Below are 12,648 nucleotides of genomic sequence, written 5' to 3' on the forward strand. Positions count from 1 at the left end.
TTTAAGTGAAGAAGTCATCCAAGTGCCATTTAAAATGGAAAATTAATTTCAATTTGTTCAGCATTTGGATTACAGTTCTCCGGACACGGAGTGTGCTACAACAGCACATTTGGTGGAGCACAAACACAGCATGTCTTTGGCTTTAATCAGGTGAAGGATTGGATTTTATCACAAGTGCTTTGTTTTTATTCCCTCTCACAAACGGTTGAATGATGCTCTTCACTCAGGAGTCACCATTAGCATAATGGAATTGAAACAAATTCAAAGAAAAACTCATTCCCGCCCTCTCGAGTTAGTTCACGACACCTTTTCACACTTTAAGTCATCATATTTTAAGCATTATTAGTTTGGAATTGCATTTTTATGATGCTACCTCACCTTTTGATGCCCTTTACTGAAAGTAGTTTTGCCAAAGTAAAAGTTGCCAAGGTGGAACAGTTTTAATGTGTTGGGCAGTTTTAATAGTTTTAGCAATCTACTCAGTGGTTATTTTCTTGGATGCAGACATTTGATTTGTTTTCTTCCATCTGGTGAAATATATGATCGTCTGTTAGCATCAACTGGAGCATAGATAGATGTATTAAATATCTCAAATTTGGCGCAGGCATTAAATTACTGCACAAGCCGAGTGTCAAATGGTATCATTACAAGGTATTGCATCACGTCAGCAATCAATTGGCAACACCAGCCAGTCCTCCACATAATCAGAAAATAATATTCTGCAAAGAATTCCAAACTCTAATCTATGGATGTATACTCACACGGTGCAGCTTGTTCCTTCTGCAACGGTTGCTCTGTCTTATGAGCTTGTCCTTTGATTTTATTCACCAGAGTTAGAAGCCGGCCTTTAATGGATGTGTCTTGCTTATCCTCGTCTTCCTCCATCGGGATTCCTACAAAATACAAAGGGATACAGGATTAGAAATAACGTGAAAAGCTTATTGTGACAATATTCCAGGCAAAGAAAAGCCTCCTATAGGGTTGTACATGTGTGCTTCTAGTGGGTGATTCCAAGTTAATTGCTTCTCTTTTGTGGAAGAAGCTCAAGACAGGTTGGTGTTATGCGGCCAGACCAAAGCTACAATTAGGTCGGTGTACTGCGCAGGGCCCAGCGGTTCAATTATTTATCAAGACATTCTCACGTGCACTGAGCTAGACCTTCTCTCCAAGATGCAGAGACCAAGATAGCAGACAAAACAAATATTGGTCATTGATAATGGCTCAAAGCTATTGTGAGCAGAGCAATTTCGGCATACGATTGTTGGGACATTTATTTACTTAATTACAGATAGTGCCAGGATTTTATTCAAAAATGTCATGTGATTTTCTCTCTTGGTATGAGCACTCTACTCTTTGACTTAAATAAAAAAGTATTGCTTCTACTATTTTTTTTTTAACTCAAATAGTCCAGCGTATAAGTACTTTTGCCACTGCTGGCTTTTCACACGATTTCCTAAGAAATCCGATTTTCAGCAATAATCTCCAGCTCACCACAGTGTAGCTGCAGCTGGTTGTGAAAATCATAAAGCTCCCCCTGGATATCTGATGGACACGGACAGTCATCGCCTGTGCTGAAGGTCAGCAGCATGTTGATCTAAAATATAAAGACACAAAAAAAATTATCTTTCAGACTTATTCACACCCAATTTTTGGACTGGATAATTAATTAAGGTAATAATAATAATAATAATAATAATGATGATGATAATAATAATAACGGTAATAATAAAAGCTCAAGTGTTTAATTTGGCAGTCTGACTAAATGAGGGCATTAAAAGTCATTAAAACACAATACTCTGTATCCAGCTGTGACCCCCAAAGAAGTTGTGCATGCGTCTGCTTGGGTGATCATGTGTTTTCTGGCTGCTGAATTCAAGCTGTATAAATTGTGTAGATTCAAATCGGTGAAGAGAATTTCATTTGACGGAAGGAACACACGCGATAGCAACTAGACCGTGAGTTCACGATTAAAGAATTCAGTGATACAAAAAGAGCATTGGGAATTGGAGTGTTGGCCGATAAATAAGTCATGTATATGGAAAATTACATAAGTTATGTAAAATGTTGCTCATGAATCTTTTAGTCAGAGATCCAAAGAGGCTGTAGATTGTCTGTGATCAGTGATATGAACATCAACGTGTGTTTTATGCTTTTGGTGACTCAAAGGAATCTACAATATCGACCACACCTGTTCTTGAGGAGGCGAGCGGAACTCCTTAGTCTTCTTTGCCGTCACGGCGGCGGACATATTAAGGGCGAGCATCAGCTCGTTGTATCTGAATTTTTGGTTATACTGTAGCTTGGAGACAAATTTGTCCGAGAAGGACGCAATGGCTTCGATACGGTGTTTGAGCTCACAGTCGCAGAAGTAGTGGAGTAGCTCACACATCTGTGGAGTAGACAACGGCAAGAGAAAGGTTTTTGTAAATCCAAAGATTCGGTTTTATTTATGCATGTTGTCACCTGACGTTTCACAGGTTCAGGCAGCCTTGTCTCCAAAAGTCCTTTCATTGTCTGTTTGGCTTCTTTGGCTGCCTCTTCCTCTCCTGCTTCCACGGCTTTCTCCTCATTCCCCGTTAGTCCTTCTTTGTCAGTCGTACTAGTGGGTCCTTCATCGTGTGCATCCTTAAATACATTCGGGTCAATGAGGAGTAAGATTTTGTGAACATCCTTGCTGCAGAGGACCCCCATGGTCAGCAAAGTGCTGATGAGCTTCAAGATTGGCACAAATTGATACTCTACACCTCCTCCTACAGGATCACGGATATAATGGCCACCACCCTGGACCGCCTCGGTCAACATTGAAATGGATTTTTCTTTTAATGCATCCAGAGGGATCTGGGGACTGTACAGATGATGCTCCCGTTTGGTGTTGATGAAGCAAGGAGGAGCAAAGTTGAGGCGGGGTTTGAGCGACGTACTCAGCCCCACCCCTGGCGGCGAGTGTTTTTTGGAAGCATTGGAGAAGAGACGGATGGAACGTGTCTCTGTTGTGACCGGGATGATGAATTCATCTTTCATCGTGAGTCGAGCGCCTTTGGCTGTCTCCAGATGGATACTGATGAGAAGATTGTAAAAACCTTCTCGTAACATGCCAGATAGGTATTGGTTGTCTATGGTGTATAAGAGCTGGGATTGGTCCAAGTGACTGCAGAGGGCGTGGGCCACACGGGTGTTACCCAAAGCGCAGAGGGCACAGTAGAGCTTTAAGGTGTGGTAGTGGAACTCCCGCGTGTCTTCCTGCTCGGACAGTTCCATGATGTCCACACACCTTTAAATCAAAACATTAGGGGACATTGAAAAGGACATTTACGATTATCGTAACATTTATTTGTGTAACTAGAAACTGCAGCAACTTAGCAATAATGATTCAAATTAAAAATACCTGTTCTCCTCAGGAATGTGAACTGCCATCATCTGCAGAGGCTCCACACACTGAACCGACCAACCGTGTCTCTCGCTGACCCTTGCTGTTTCTACTTTCAAGAAGGTATTTGGCATGCGGCTCCACAGAACCGCATTGATAGTCTGGACGTCAAGGCGAGGGGGACACTGAGGCACCGGGTTCTTATGTTCGCTCTTAAAAATGGCTGACGACAGCGGCATGGCGTTCTGTACAGGGGAGGGGGGCAGCACATTTAAGTAGTTAAAGAGACCTGTGCAAGCGGTGATAAAAACTCACTGCACTATTTCCCACTTTGGATATGATTTTGAACTTTATAAACAAATGACCTTTTGAAAGTATGATGCAAATAACTCCTGTGGGTCTACCCTTTTCTGACAAGCTCAAGTACCCATCTTGTTATTGCAGCCTTTAGCATCTTGTGGTAGTCAAAGAAATTAACTAAATTGCAGGAGCAGCAGAATATTACATAAATTGTACCTTAATTTTGGCCAGTTCAAACTGAAAGAGGTTAGGACTGGTTGGTTGCACAAAGACAGCAGGGAAAAGCTTGGTGTTTGGTTCCACCTGGAGCGGAGACGAAAGCACAAACCGTATCAAAAGCACGACTTGCGCAAAGCAGCTTAATGTGGCATCATAAAACGTCACTACTTCTTATAATGTGTGCGGGGGTGTGTGTGTTTGTGTGTGTGTGTTATGCATCATGAACGAGCTGAGGATGACTCAGCCCTGAATGACGCCACAGAACATAAGAAGATTATACCCTTCAAAAGAGTTCTCAAAGCCTAATAGAGAAATTGTCAGATGTCTGAATTTCAACAATGCAAATGTCGTGACTATGTTAAGAAAATATGCAAAGACGGGAAGAAAGTTCCTGACAAGGTCACCAGTAGAAACTCCTGCTAGATCTGTCAACAACTAGTGTCATTCTTAATGTCTCCAGCAATCGTATTCATTACCTGGTAGGATGTGGATATCTCCTTGCCGTTGACCGTGAAAGTCACCAGGCCAGTGGCGAGGTCACTGAGACAGCCAATTTCCAGGTCAACATTACTCCGACTTGAGGGATGAGTTGCATTGGTCACATCGCCACCCCACACCATGTAGCAGTTACTCCTCTTGACACTATCAGAATGCACTCATCATTAATTCATCTCCACTTAAGACAAGACAAAATCTCAAAAGGGGGTTTCACCTCTCATGGACTCGCCCTCGCTCATCACCCAAGGTCACGGTCACAGTTCGGGTCTTGCTGAGGGCAAAGTTGTTGCTGTAATAATGGTAGTCAGGGGTAACCCATCCAACCCAAACACAAGAAGGGTCCTGACCGGCAAAGACCCTCACCGAGTGGTAGTACTGAAAGGAAACAAAGACTGTGATTGTTGTGGTAAATGAATTGAATGTTAATCAATATTTGATTACCGTTGTGATGCTGCTGTAGTCCACTCGTCTACTTTCGTCACTGTGTCGCACAGATCGCAGTGGGTATCTATCAACAACCGCATTTGAAAGATTATTAGTCAAATAAAGGACTGGAAACTAACTTTCCATAGGGTCACTTTAGAAAGTTCCAAGACCTGTGTTTGACTTTGAGGGTGTCATCTTCGTGCACTCCGTTCACATCGATAACCGGACTGATCTTGAAGAAGGAGTGAAACTCCACAGGCATACTCAGACGACAAAACACCATGTCCGTGTTGGTGCTCTGGGTGCCAAATGTCTTGTGAGTAACCTTGAGACACGGCGGGCTGTCGACCGTCCCGTCAATTCTCGTCACCTGAGAACAATCCATAGTCAATGACCGCTATCGTTGCTAAGAGCTATTCCGGTGTTTGGTCTTACCGCGATGTGATTGTGCTCCTTTGGCACATTGACAAACGTTGGCAGACGCTTGCTGAACCACATGGTGAGCTCTCTGTTCATGTTAACAGCGAAGGGCTCAAATCCCTCTTGAAGGCCGCACATGGTGTAATACTTAAAGGTGCTGGCATCTTTCCCGAGATTCATACGGCCTACCTGAGCTAAACCCAGGCTGCACACTGGGATGAATCCTGCAGAGCAAGCAAGGCAGTAAAGAAAGGTTAAATGAGGTCATTTACATATACAAATCCTTTATTATCTTCACCTCTATCTGCTGCTTGAGCATGTGAAGGCTTCATCTAAAGATCATGCAAAAACTGTTTCTCACCATCCTCTGTTTCAAAGTCGGTGAAGCAAAGTTCAGAGCCTTTGGTGGTGATAAGTATCTCTCCATTGAGGGTAAAGATCATGGATTTGTCTTCCATGTTGATCATACACCCGACCACATCGCCGCTGTGCCAGCAGCGTCCAAACAAACGGCCACCCATATTTAGACAGTGGCCCTTTGTATATTTTAAGAAAGAACAAAAATAGGTCAAAATGACTTACTGAAGGCCTCCCTTTTAAAAAATAACAACTGTATTGCACATGATGGGTTACTTCCAAAGAGTAGGTACTGATTAGTGAGAAAAACTGAAACTTGCTGACTCGGAATATCCATATTACCTTTAAACCCACATATTTAAGCATAGTGAGGAACAATCAATGGTTGTTGCTCCAGCATAAAGTTATAGTCCCTAAAAGTTTGAAAAGCTTTTGCTGGAAAAATTTACTATTATTAAAGTACTGTTATTAAAATAAACACTTTGTCACAGAGAAATGAAATAATAGATGTGATTACCCTGAATCCGTCAAAGACAAAAGCCAGTTGATCCGTGCCGAGCTCCACGTCAGGTTTACACCCTGGTCTTGCCCAGCCAACTCTCATGTCACCTCCTGTGACGGCCTCAAATTCAAAGTACCATTTCCCGGTCTTCACCGCGTATGTCCGTTCTACTCGGAAGAATCGGATTTTGTCGATGCTGAGACGCTCAACTGTTTGTGCTGGAAGAAAAAAATATAACAATTAGCGAAAGGTTTTTTTCAAGGTCATAATGGCGTTTGCATGGACAAAAGTATTGAGGCACTTGACCGAGAGAGTAAAAATGGACGTTCGTCCCCTCAATTCTTCTTTTTATCCCACATTTTAAGATGTAACATACCGCCTTCTTGATCGGATGGCTCCACATTGTACCCATAACCAATCAGAGTCCGAATCGCCTCGCGTAAACTATCACGGTTTGACTTCTTGGTGCGCTCATCCAGCAGGGCGTAAGGGACCAGGCGAGGGTTACGTTTACTTTTCAGATCCTGTAAGCAGCAAAGAGAGAAAATTAACAAATACTTTAAAATTGTTGATTATATTACAGCCTCCACTTTACTGTTCTTGAGCACATATGGATAGTGTACCTGCTGAATACCATACGTCCAACCCTGCTTGATGCGGTCTTTGGCCCACACATTGTGTGCATTCTCCGCCAGTTTGTCCACCAGCAACTCCTGACCAGGAGTCAGTTTCATATCAGACAAGTCCAGAGGGGACGGCTTGTAACCACTGGACATCATGAAGCTACAAAAGAAAGAAAATATAGAGAGGCAATATTTGTGTCAATTACTCAACGACACAAAAACAAATGCCTGTTGACTAGTGTGAGATAAGAAAAGTCAGGAAAAATAAGCAGTCTTACTTCTTTGGGAGTTTAATCTTCTTAAGTGATTCATCAGCATTTGAATTGACCTGAACTACTCGACAGCCCAGTGCCAGCAGGGTTCTGTGAAGGGAAAACAAAGTGCAGATCATGTTTAATCCCAAACATCACCTTTGCCTCTAGTATATATATATATCCTAGAGCAGTGAACACTTGGGGGGGTGAGGGAATATTTAAAATTTTGCCATAGAAGAAGTCAAGGATATACCCAAAAGACTGCAGTGGGTGTGAAATTGTCTTCACACCATCTGAGCGGACACTGTAAAAAGCTGTTTTTTCACGGACGTCATTCAGAAAGCAACATTGTTACCCCAAAGTGTCGACTCGGACGACACGTCAAGAATAATTACGGAACATTTTGGCATTCTGTGCATAAAGTAAAGAGTATTTATGTAAAGGACTTGTAATAGGTCTCGGTGGGACTTTTAGAAGCCAATTAAGTGTTGTGTGGAGTGCTGACAAGTAGTTGAGGTGCGGACAACATCTGACCTTGTTTAAATGTGCAACAGTGAAAATTCATAACAGCCCAAACATCCTTAAATGAAAATGGTAAAAAAGGAACATGCATAAAGGGTAATGTTTAAATTTAAATAACATGGATTTAATTTATTTGAGTGCTCAAATATAACTATATAACACTTCACCTTAAGGCTGATTGTAATTGTTTTGTGCATAGCCTATAAATTAAAAAAAAAAAAACTTACATTGAAACACGTCTATGTACTATAATTGGTTTTATTTTTACGATAAGTGTAAAACCTTTCTGAGCACGAAAATTGCAAAGATAGAATTTCTAAAAAATATTGCCATAGTGTCTCAATCAATGTCACCAAAATTTCATTAGACCTGAGGCACCAATATTTGGGCATATTTTTAGACTGAGTTTACAGCACCAAATCATCGCTCTACAAAATTGCCATCTACGAAAAGACCCCAGTGAAATTTATGTGGTACGTTAAACTGCATCTCTGGGAAAACAAAGTCATAAGAACATGGAGCAAATTAATCTATAGGAGCCAACATACTTGAGAGTTTCTGTCGACGTCTGCAGGTTGTAGTTCTTTTCAGTTTCGGGCAGCTTGGAGAAATCCACCAGACATGGATGCTGCCGCTTATTATCATCCCTAATCTATAAGAAAATACGAGTACCGTATATCAATTGAATCTCCATCCCTCGCGGCATTTGTTACTAAGCACCAAAGTACGCATCTTGTCGTTGTGGGCTGACAAGGGAAGAGAAATGTGTCTACAACAGGCTGCTCTAGTGAACATGTTATGGAAGACGAACAAGGAAACACATCCTCTTTGTTGCGTGACTGCGATACCAAGCAAGAGATGTATTGCCTCTCTTGAGGCTGCATTTTATGCCAAAATCCTCTCTTGGCAAAGCTGCATGGCAATGGTTGATGTTGATTTAAAAAAAGCATGCACACATATGCGTGTGTGTGTGTGTGTGTGATGAACATCAGCCAGCTCTTTAGAAAATACTTTGACAATTTTACAATCCAGTCACTTTAGAAGCGCTTTTCCACATCTTCTGCACAGGATTATACTTAACCTTTGCAAATTCTGCTGACATTGCATAATAAAATAAAATACTAGTAGTAGAGGGAGGATGTTCATGCCTTTAAGTTATACACATATTAAACATGTGTTATTTGAGTTTTTATTTCTTCTTAAACAGGTACAGTATGTTCATGATCTGGTACTTATTGCGCAATAAACCAAGAGAGAGACGCTTTGTTGGTCAAATCGCTCCAGGCAAAAAAAGCAAAACAACCTTTATGGTGCGTGCATATTCAATTAAAATCCTCATTTATGTTCTATAATAAAATGCATAGTTAAATGCCACCCTGCCAAAAAAAAAAAAATCTCCTCTTGGTTTATCATATAAAAACTCTGAGATCCTGTTGTGCCCTTGGGTGAAACAACAGTCGTTTGTGGCTGAGTGAGTGTACATTGAAACAGACAGCATGGTTTTGTTACCTACAAATAAAGTGTGAGGAAGCTTCAGATGATATGAGAAGCACTGTGAATGGAGAATGTAATTTTTCTTTCCACTTACCCTCTTTTTGGCGTGAACCGCAAATTATGAGAGAAAAAGCAAGATGACGAACAGGCCTTTGTGATCAATTGAATACTATAGTTACTACTTTTAATTTTCGGTCAAAAGAATGGCCAAATGCATGGATTGTTTGTTTCTATACTATCTTGATGGAGTATTTATTTATTTTTTTGCCATAGTAATTGGTGGAAGTGAATATTCTCACCTTGCCGTAGGACCAGCCCAATTCAATTTTATTCATGCCCCACAATTCATGGATATTCTCTGCCAGCTTGTCCCGAACTTTCTCCAAGTGAGGCGGCATAACAATCTGAGGACACAAATTTTTTTTTTTTTTTTTTTTTTTTTTTTTTTTAATATACAATGTGTACTCTCAAAGGGAGGTTCGTGTCAATGTTGTGATTAAAGTAATTAAACTTTGCTTATTACCTGGCTGGTTTCCACTGGTGTGGGAATGAAAGAGGCCTGTGACAAGATGAGGGTGGTGCCGAGTAAATCTCGGACCCCGTCCACATCCCTCTTGTACTCCTTCACCGGCTCCACTCTCAGCCTCTCTTTGGGCAGCAGAGCCTCGTAACAGGGGGCGTAACTCGATGGCGGCAGGAATTTAAAGTCGCCATGACGACCACCCAATAGAAACCTTACCCTGATGAAAAAAAGTGTTCACAGAGAAACAAATCAGACTTTCCAGTCTCCTAATCTGCTTCAGTGACGTCCTCCCGAGGCAGCCAAAAATAAAGATTAGAGTAGTTGTCGTGACGTAAAAGTGGTGAGGCAAATGAGTCATTCATGACTGCAGCCTTCAATTATTGAAGAGCGGAAATGCCACAAACGCCAGACGTTCACCCTGTTCAGTGGGTCAGCAGGTTCATTTGCAAGCATGTCACCTCTCAAATTAAATGCGGCATGTGGAAGTCATACAGCGTAAAAGAAATAACAAGGGCAGCCAATTTTCCTTTCTTCTTTGATTTATCACAGTTGATAATCGAGTACGAGGAGGAATTTGAATTTGAGCAGCACGGCCGGAGCATGTGGTAAGCAAGTCGACCTCACAGTCAAAATCAACAATAACATAATCCATTATTATCATGAAGTTCTGATTCTGATCTTGTATTTGATTTCAGGTCTACTTAATATTTTGAGCAATACTGCCAACCAGAAAAACCAGCCCTGCTAAACAAAGCAAAACATGAAATTATAATTGCTGTAAAATGTTTCAGGGCTTCAAAGAGTTGAATGAGCATTGCAAAAAGCTGCTAGTTCTTCTGAAAAACTGCCTGAGCTTGAAATTGCATTTATGCAAGTCAATCACACTATGTGTGGTCGCCATAGCAACAGAGGCAAATACAGGCCAGCCAGACAAATTTACCTGTCTCCAATATTAAGGCTTTGAGGATGCCTGCATGCAGAGTGGGTAGGTGGATTTGATTTTTTTTTTCAAATATGTTGGCTTTTGTGTGAGTGGATTGTGCGTCTGTCTCATCTCATTGTGCTTGTGTGTTCGTTCATTATGCACAAGTGCGATTAATTTATTTGCACAGCTCAAAAGCGAATTTTAATCTCAGATTGCTTTGTATCCCTTAATGTATTCTTGACGCTAATTGCAAAAATGTATAATTTTTTTCTAGCTCATCTTTATTTTTTCTCTTTTTAAGTTGCAGCAAAAAATGTCTGATAAAAATAAATAGTAAAACATATTTGACAAAACTCACTTTACACCTGCAGAGAAGCTGACGACGGGAAAGAAGAGTCCGTCTCTATTGAAGTTTTCAAACATGCCCTGAACTGGCTGTCCGTTGATGCGGAAAGAGATGCTTGGAGCTCCGAGGTCGAGACAACAGCTCACCACATCCTCTGACGTCAGGATATGCTGATGGAGAGATGCAACTGCCCGGTGGATGCGTCCTAGGAAACGTACCGATACACACTGATGTCGTCCCTGCAGGGTTTTGCTTCTGTCTAGACTCAACTATTCTTGGATTTGTCAGGTGAGTCAGACAAACACAATTTTCTTACCTGACCAAAGGTGCAGTCCGTCAAAACCATAAGAATAGAGGTCATCTCCCACGCCATTGCCCCCCCAACCTTCACCCCCTCCTGGGTAAGGTGCGTAGCCCTTGGTGTTGGCCCAGCCCACTCGAAGGTGAGAGGGTTCACTGGTCACAAAGTGGTCCACCTGGTCAATCATCAGCTCGTAGTACCACTTCTTGTATTGAGCTGAGCCCTCGCTCACCCCGAGGAAGATGTTCGGTCTCATACTGGGGAAAATGCAAATATCCCATGTGCTCACTTTCACTAATTATATAATATATGTTTTCGTCTCAGAGTTGATTAAATGTCTGCCTGTCGGACAGTATATTTAAGGGGTGTCAAACAAATTTCTCTCGCGGGTAATCAATAGTTTCCCTCGGAGGGCCATTATGACTGTCAACGCCTAATTTTATTTACTGCATGGGCTACACGGCAAACTGATGAATAACTAGTTTTGAAATCAGAGACTAGTCAAAACTGTTCAAATTGTTTAAAAAGATGAATGGTAATACAAATTGCGAGCAATATTTCTATTTTTAAAAAGTGAAGACAATTTATAATTTTAGTAATGACACAAAGTTGATGCAAAATTTGTCTGCGGGCCACATAAAATGATGTGACTGGCCGTATTTAGCCCCCGGACCTTGGGTTTGACACCTATGGCATAGGCTATTTTTGTTTTTTTAATTTGGAGGGAAATTTTAGTAGATACTGTAATATCATCAGCTAGCTGGACGGAAAATTAATTCTGACAACATAAGAGTACTGGCTTTCTAACCTTTGGACGTCATTGACCAGCTGCGTTTGTAGCAGCAGGTCTCTCTTGGGCAGCAAGTGATCACAAATGAGGTTTTGATTGGTTCGCACAGCCACACCATTACACACACACAAGGAGCAAAGCACATCGAGAATCTGAAGGCAGAGGAGAGAAAGGAGCAATGGAGAAAGATGGTGCAGCAATATCATAAATAACAGTGCAGTAGTTCAACCTGTGTCATGAATTATGTGCTACCGACCTTGTGGTTACGTCCGTGTTTGTATAACAGCGATATGATGGACTTGATGTGTCCTCTCTGGATCATGTTGAGAGCCTCTGGACTCTCGATTAGTATACAGTGAAGAACTTCAAGAATGCCTGTAAGGATTTGGCAATTAGTCGGCAATAGAGGTCACAAAGTATCTTCACCCTTTACATTCATAGTGTGTAAATCTCAGAGGACACCGTGGCATCTTTGATTCAGGATGTTTAATAATGCAGCTTACAAGATTGCGCGACATGAGTAAGAATGACAATGATCTTACCCGAAGAAGACTCGAGTCTCTCTAGCTTGCTAACAAGCCAATCCAAGTTGTTGGAAAACTGAGTGCAGTTGATCCTGTTTCCTCTGATTAACGCTGCTGCACGGCAGAACAACATAATAGAACTTCATTAAAAGATGGATAAGATGAAAAATAGAATTGATGGCCAACAAAAGTGCAAAAAAAAAAAAAGACGAGCTGAGAAGTCACATAAAAACGTATTTGTATGGATGAGCGGAAAA

General features: G+C 41.4%; 1 protein-coding gene across 1 annotated transcript in view; it reads right to left on the reverse strand.

Moving 5' to 3' along the window:
• The window catches only part of LOC133169623 (ryanodine receptor 3-like), a 55,195-nt gene that overhangs the window by 24,251 nt on the left and 18,296 nt on the right, over positions 1 to 12,648 (reverse strand). Inside the window, 24 exon segments of the mRNA XM_061301965.1 lie at positions 762 to 893; positions 1,492 to 1,594; positions 2,189 to 2,389; positions 2,464 to 3,271; positions 3,386 to 3,612; positions 3,884 to 3,970; positions 4,363 to 4,528; positions 4,599 to 4,798; positions 4,800 to 4,853; positions 5,025 to 5,180; positions 5,246 to 5,454; positions 5,592 to 5,766; positions 6,105 to 6,307; positions 6,466 to 6,613; positions 6,713 to 6,872; positions 6,991 to 7,074; positions 8,037 to 8,140; positions 9,282 to 9,386; positions 9,506 to 9,722; positions 10,789 to 10,981; positions 11,093 to 11,334; positions 11,886 to 12,019; positions 12,124 to 12,242; positions 12,410 to 12,505. Of these exon segments, the coding sequence (XP_061157949.1) occupies positions 762 to 893; positions 1,492 to 1,594; positions 2,189 to 2,389; positions 2,464 to 3,271; positions 3,386 to 3,612; positions 3,884 to 3,970; positions 4,363 to 4,528; positions 4,599 to 4,798; positions 4,800 to 4,853; positions 5,025 to 5,180; positions 5,246 to 5,454; positions 5,592 to 5,766; positions 6,105 to 6,307; positions 6,466 to 6,613; positions 6,713 to 6,872; positions 6,991 to 7,074; positions 8,037 to 8,140; positions 9,282 to 9,386; positions 9,506 to 9,722; positions 10,789 to 10,981; positions 11,093 to 11,334; positions 11,886 to 12,019; positions 12,124 to 12,242; positions 12,410 to 12,505 (4,323 nt within the window).

The sequence above is a fragment of the Syngnathus typhle genome, linkage group LG16 (assembly GCF_033458585.1).
Source record: "Syngnathus typhle isolate RoL2023-S1 ecotype Sweden linkage group LG16, RoL_Styp_1.0, whole genome shotgun sequence".
Taxonomy (NCBI): Eukaryota; Metazoa; Chordata; class Actinopteri; order Syngnathiformes; family Syngnathidae; genus Syngnathus; species Syngnathus typhle.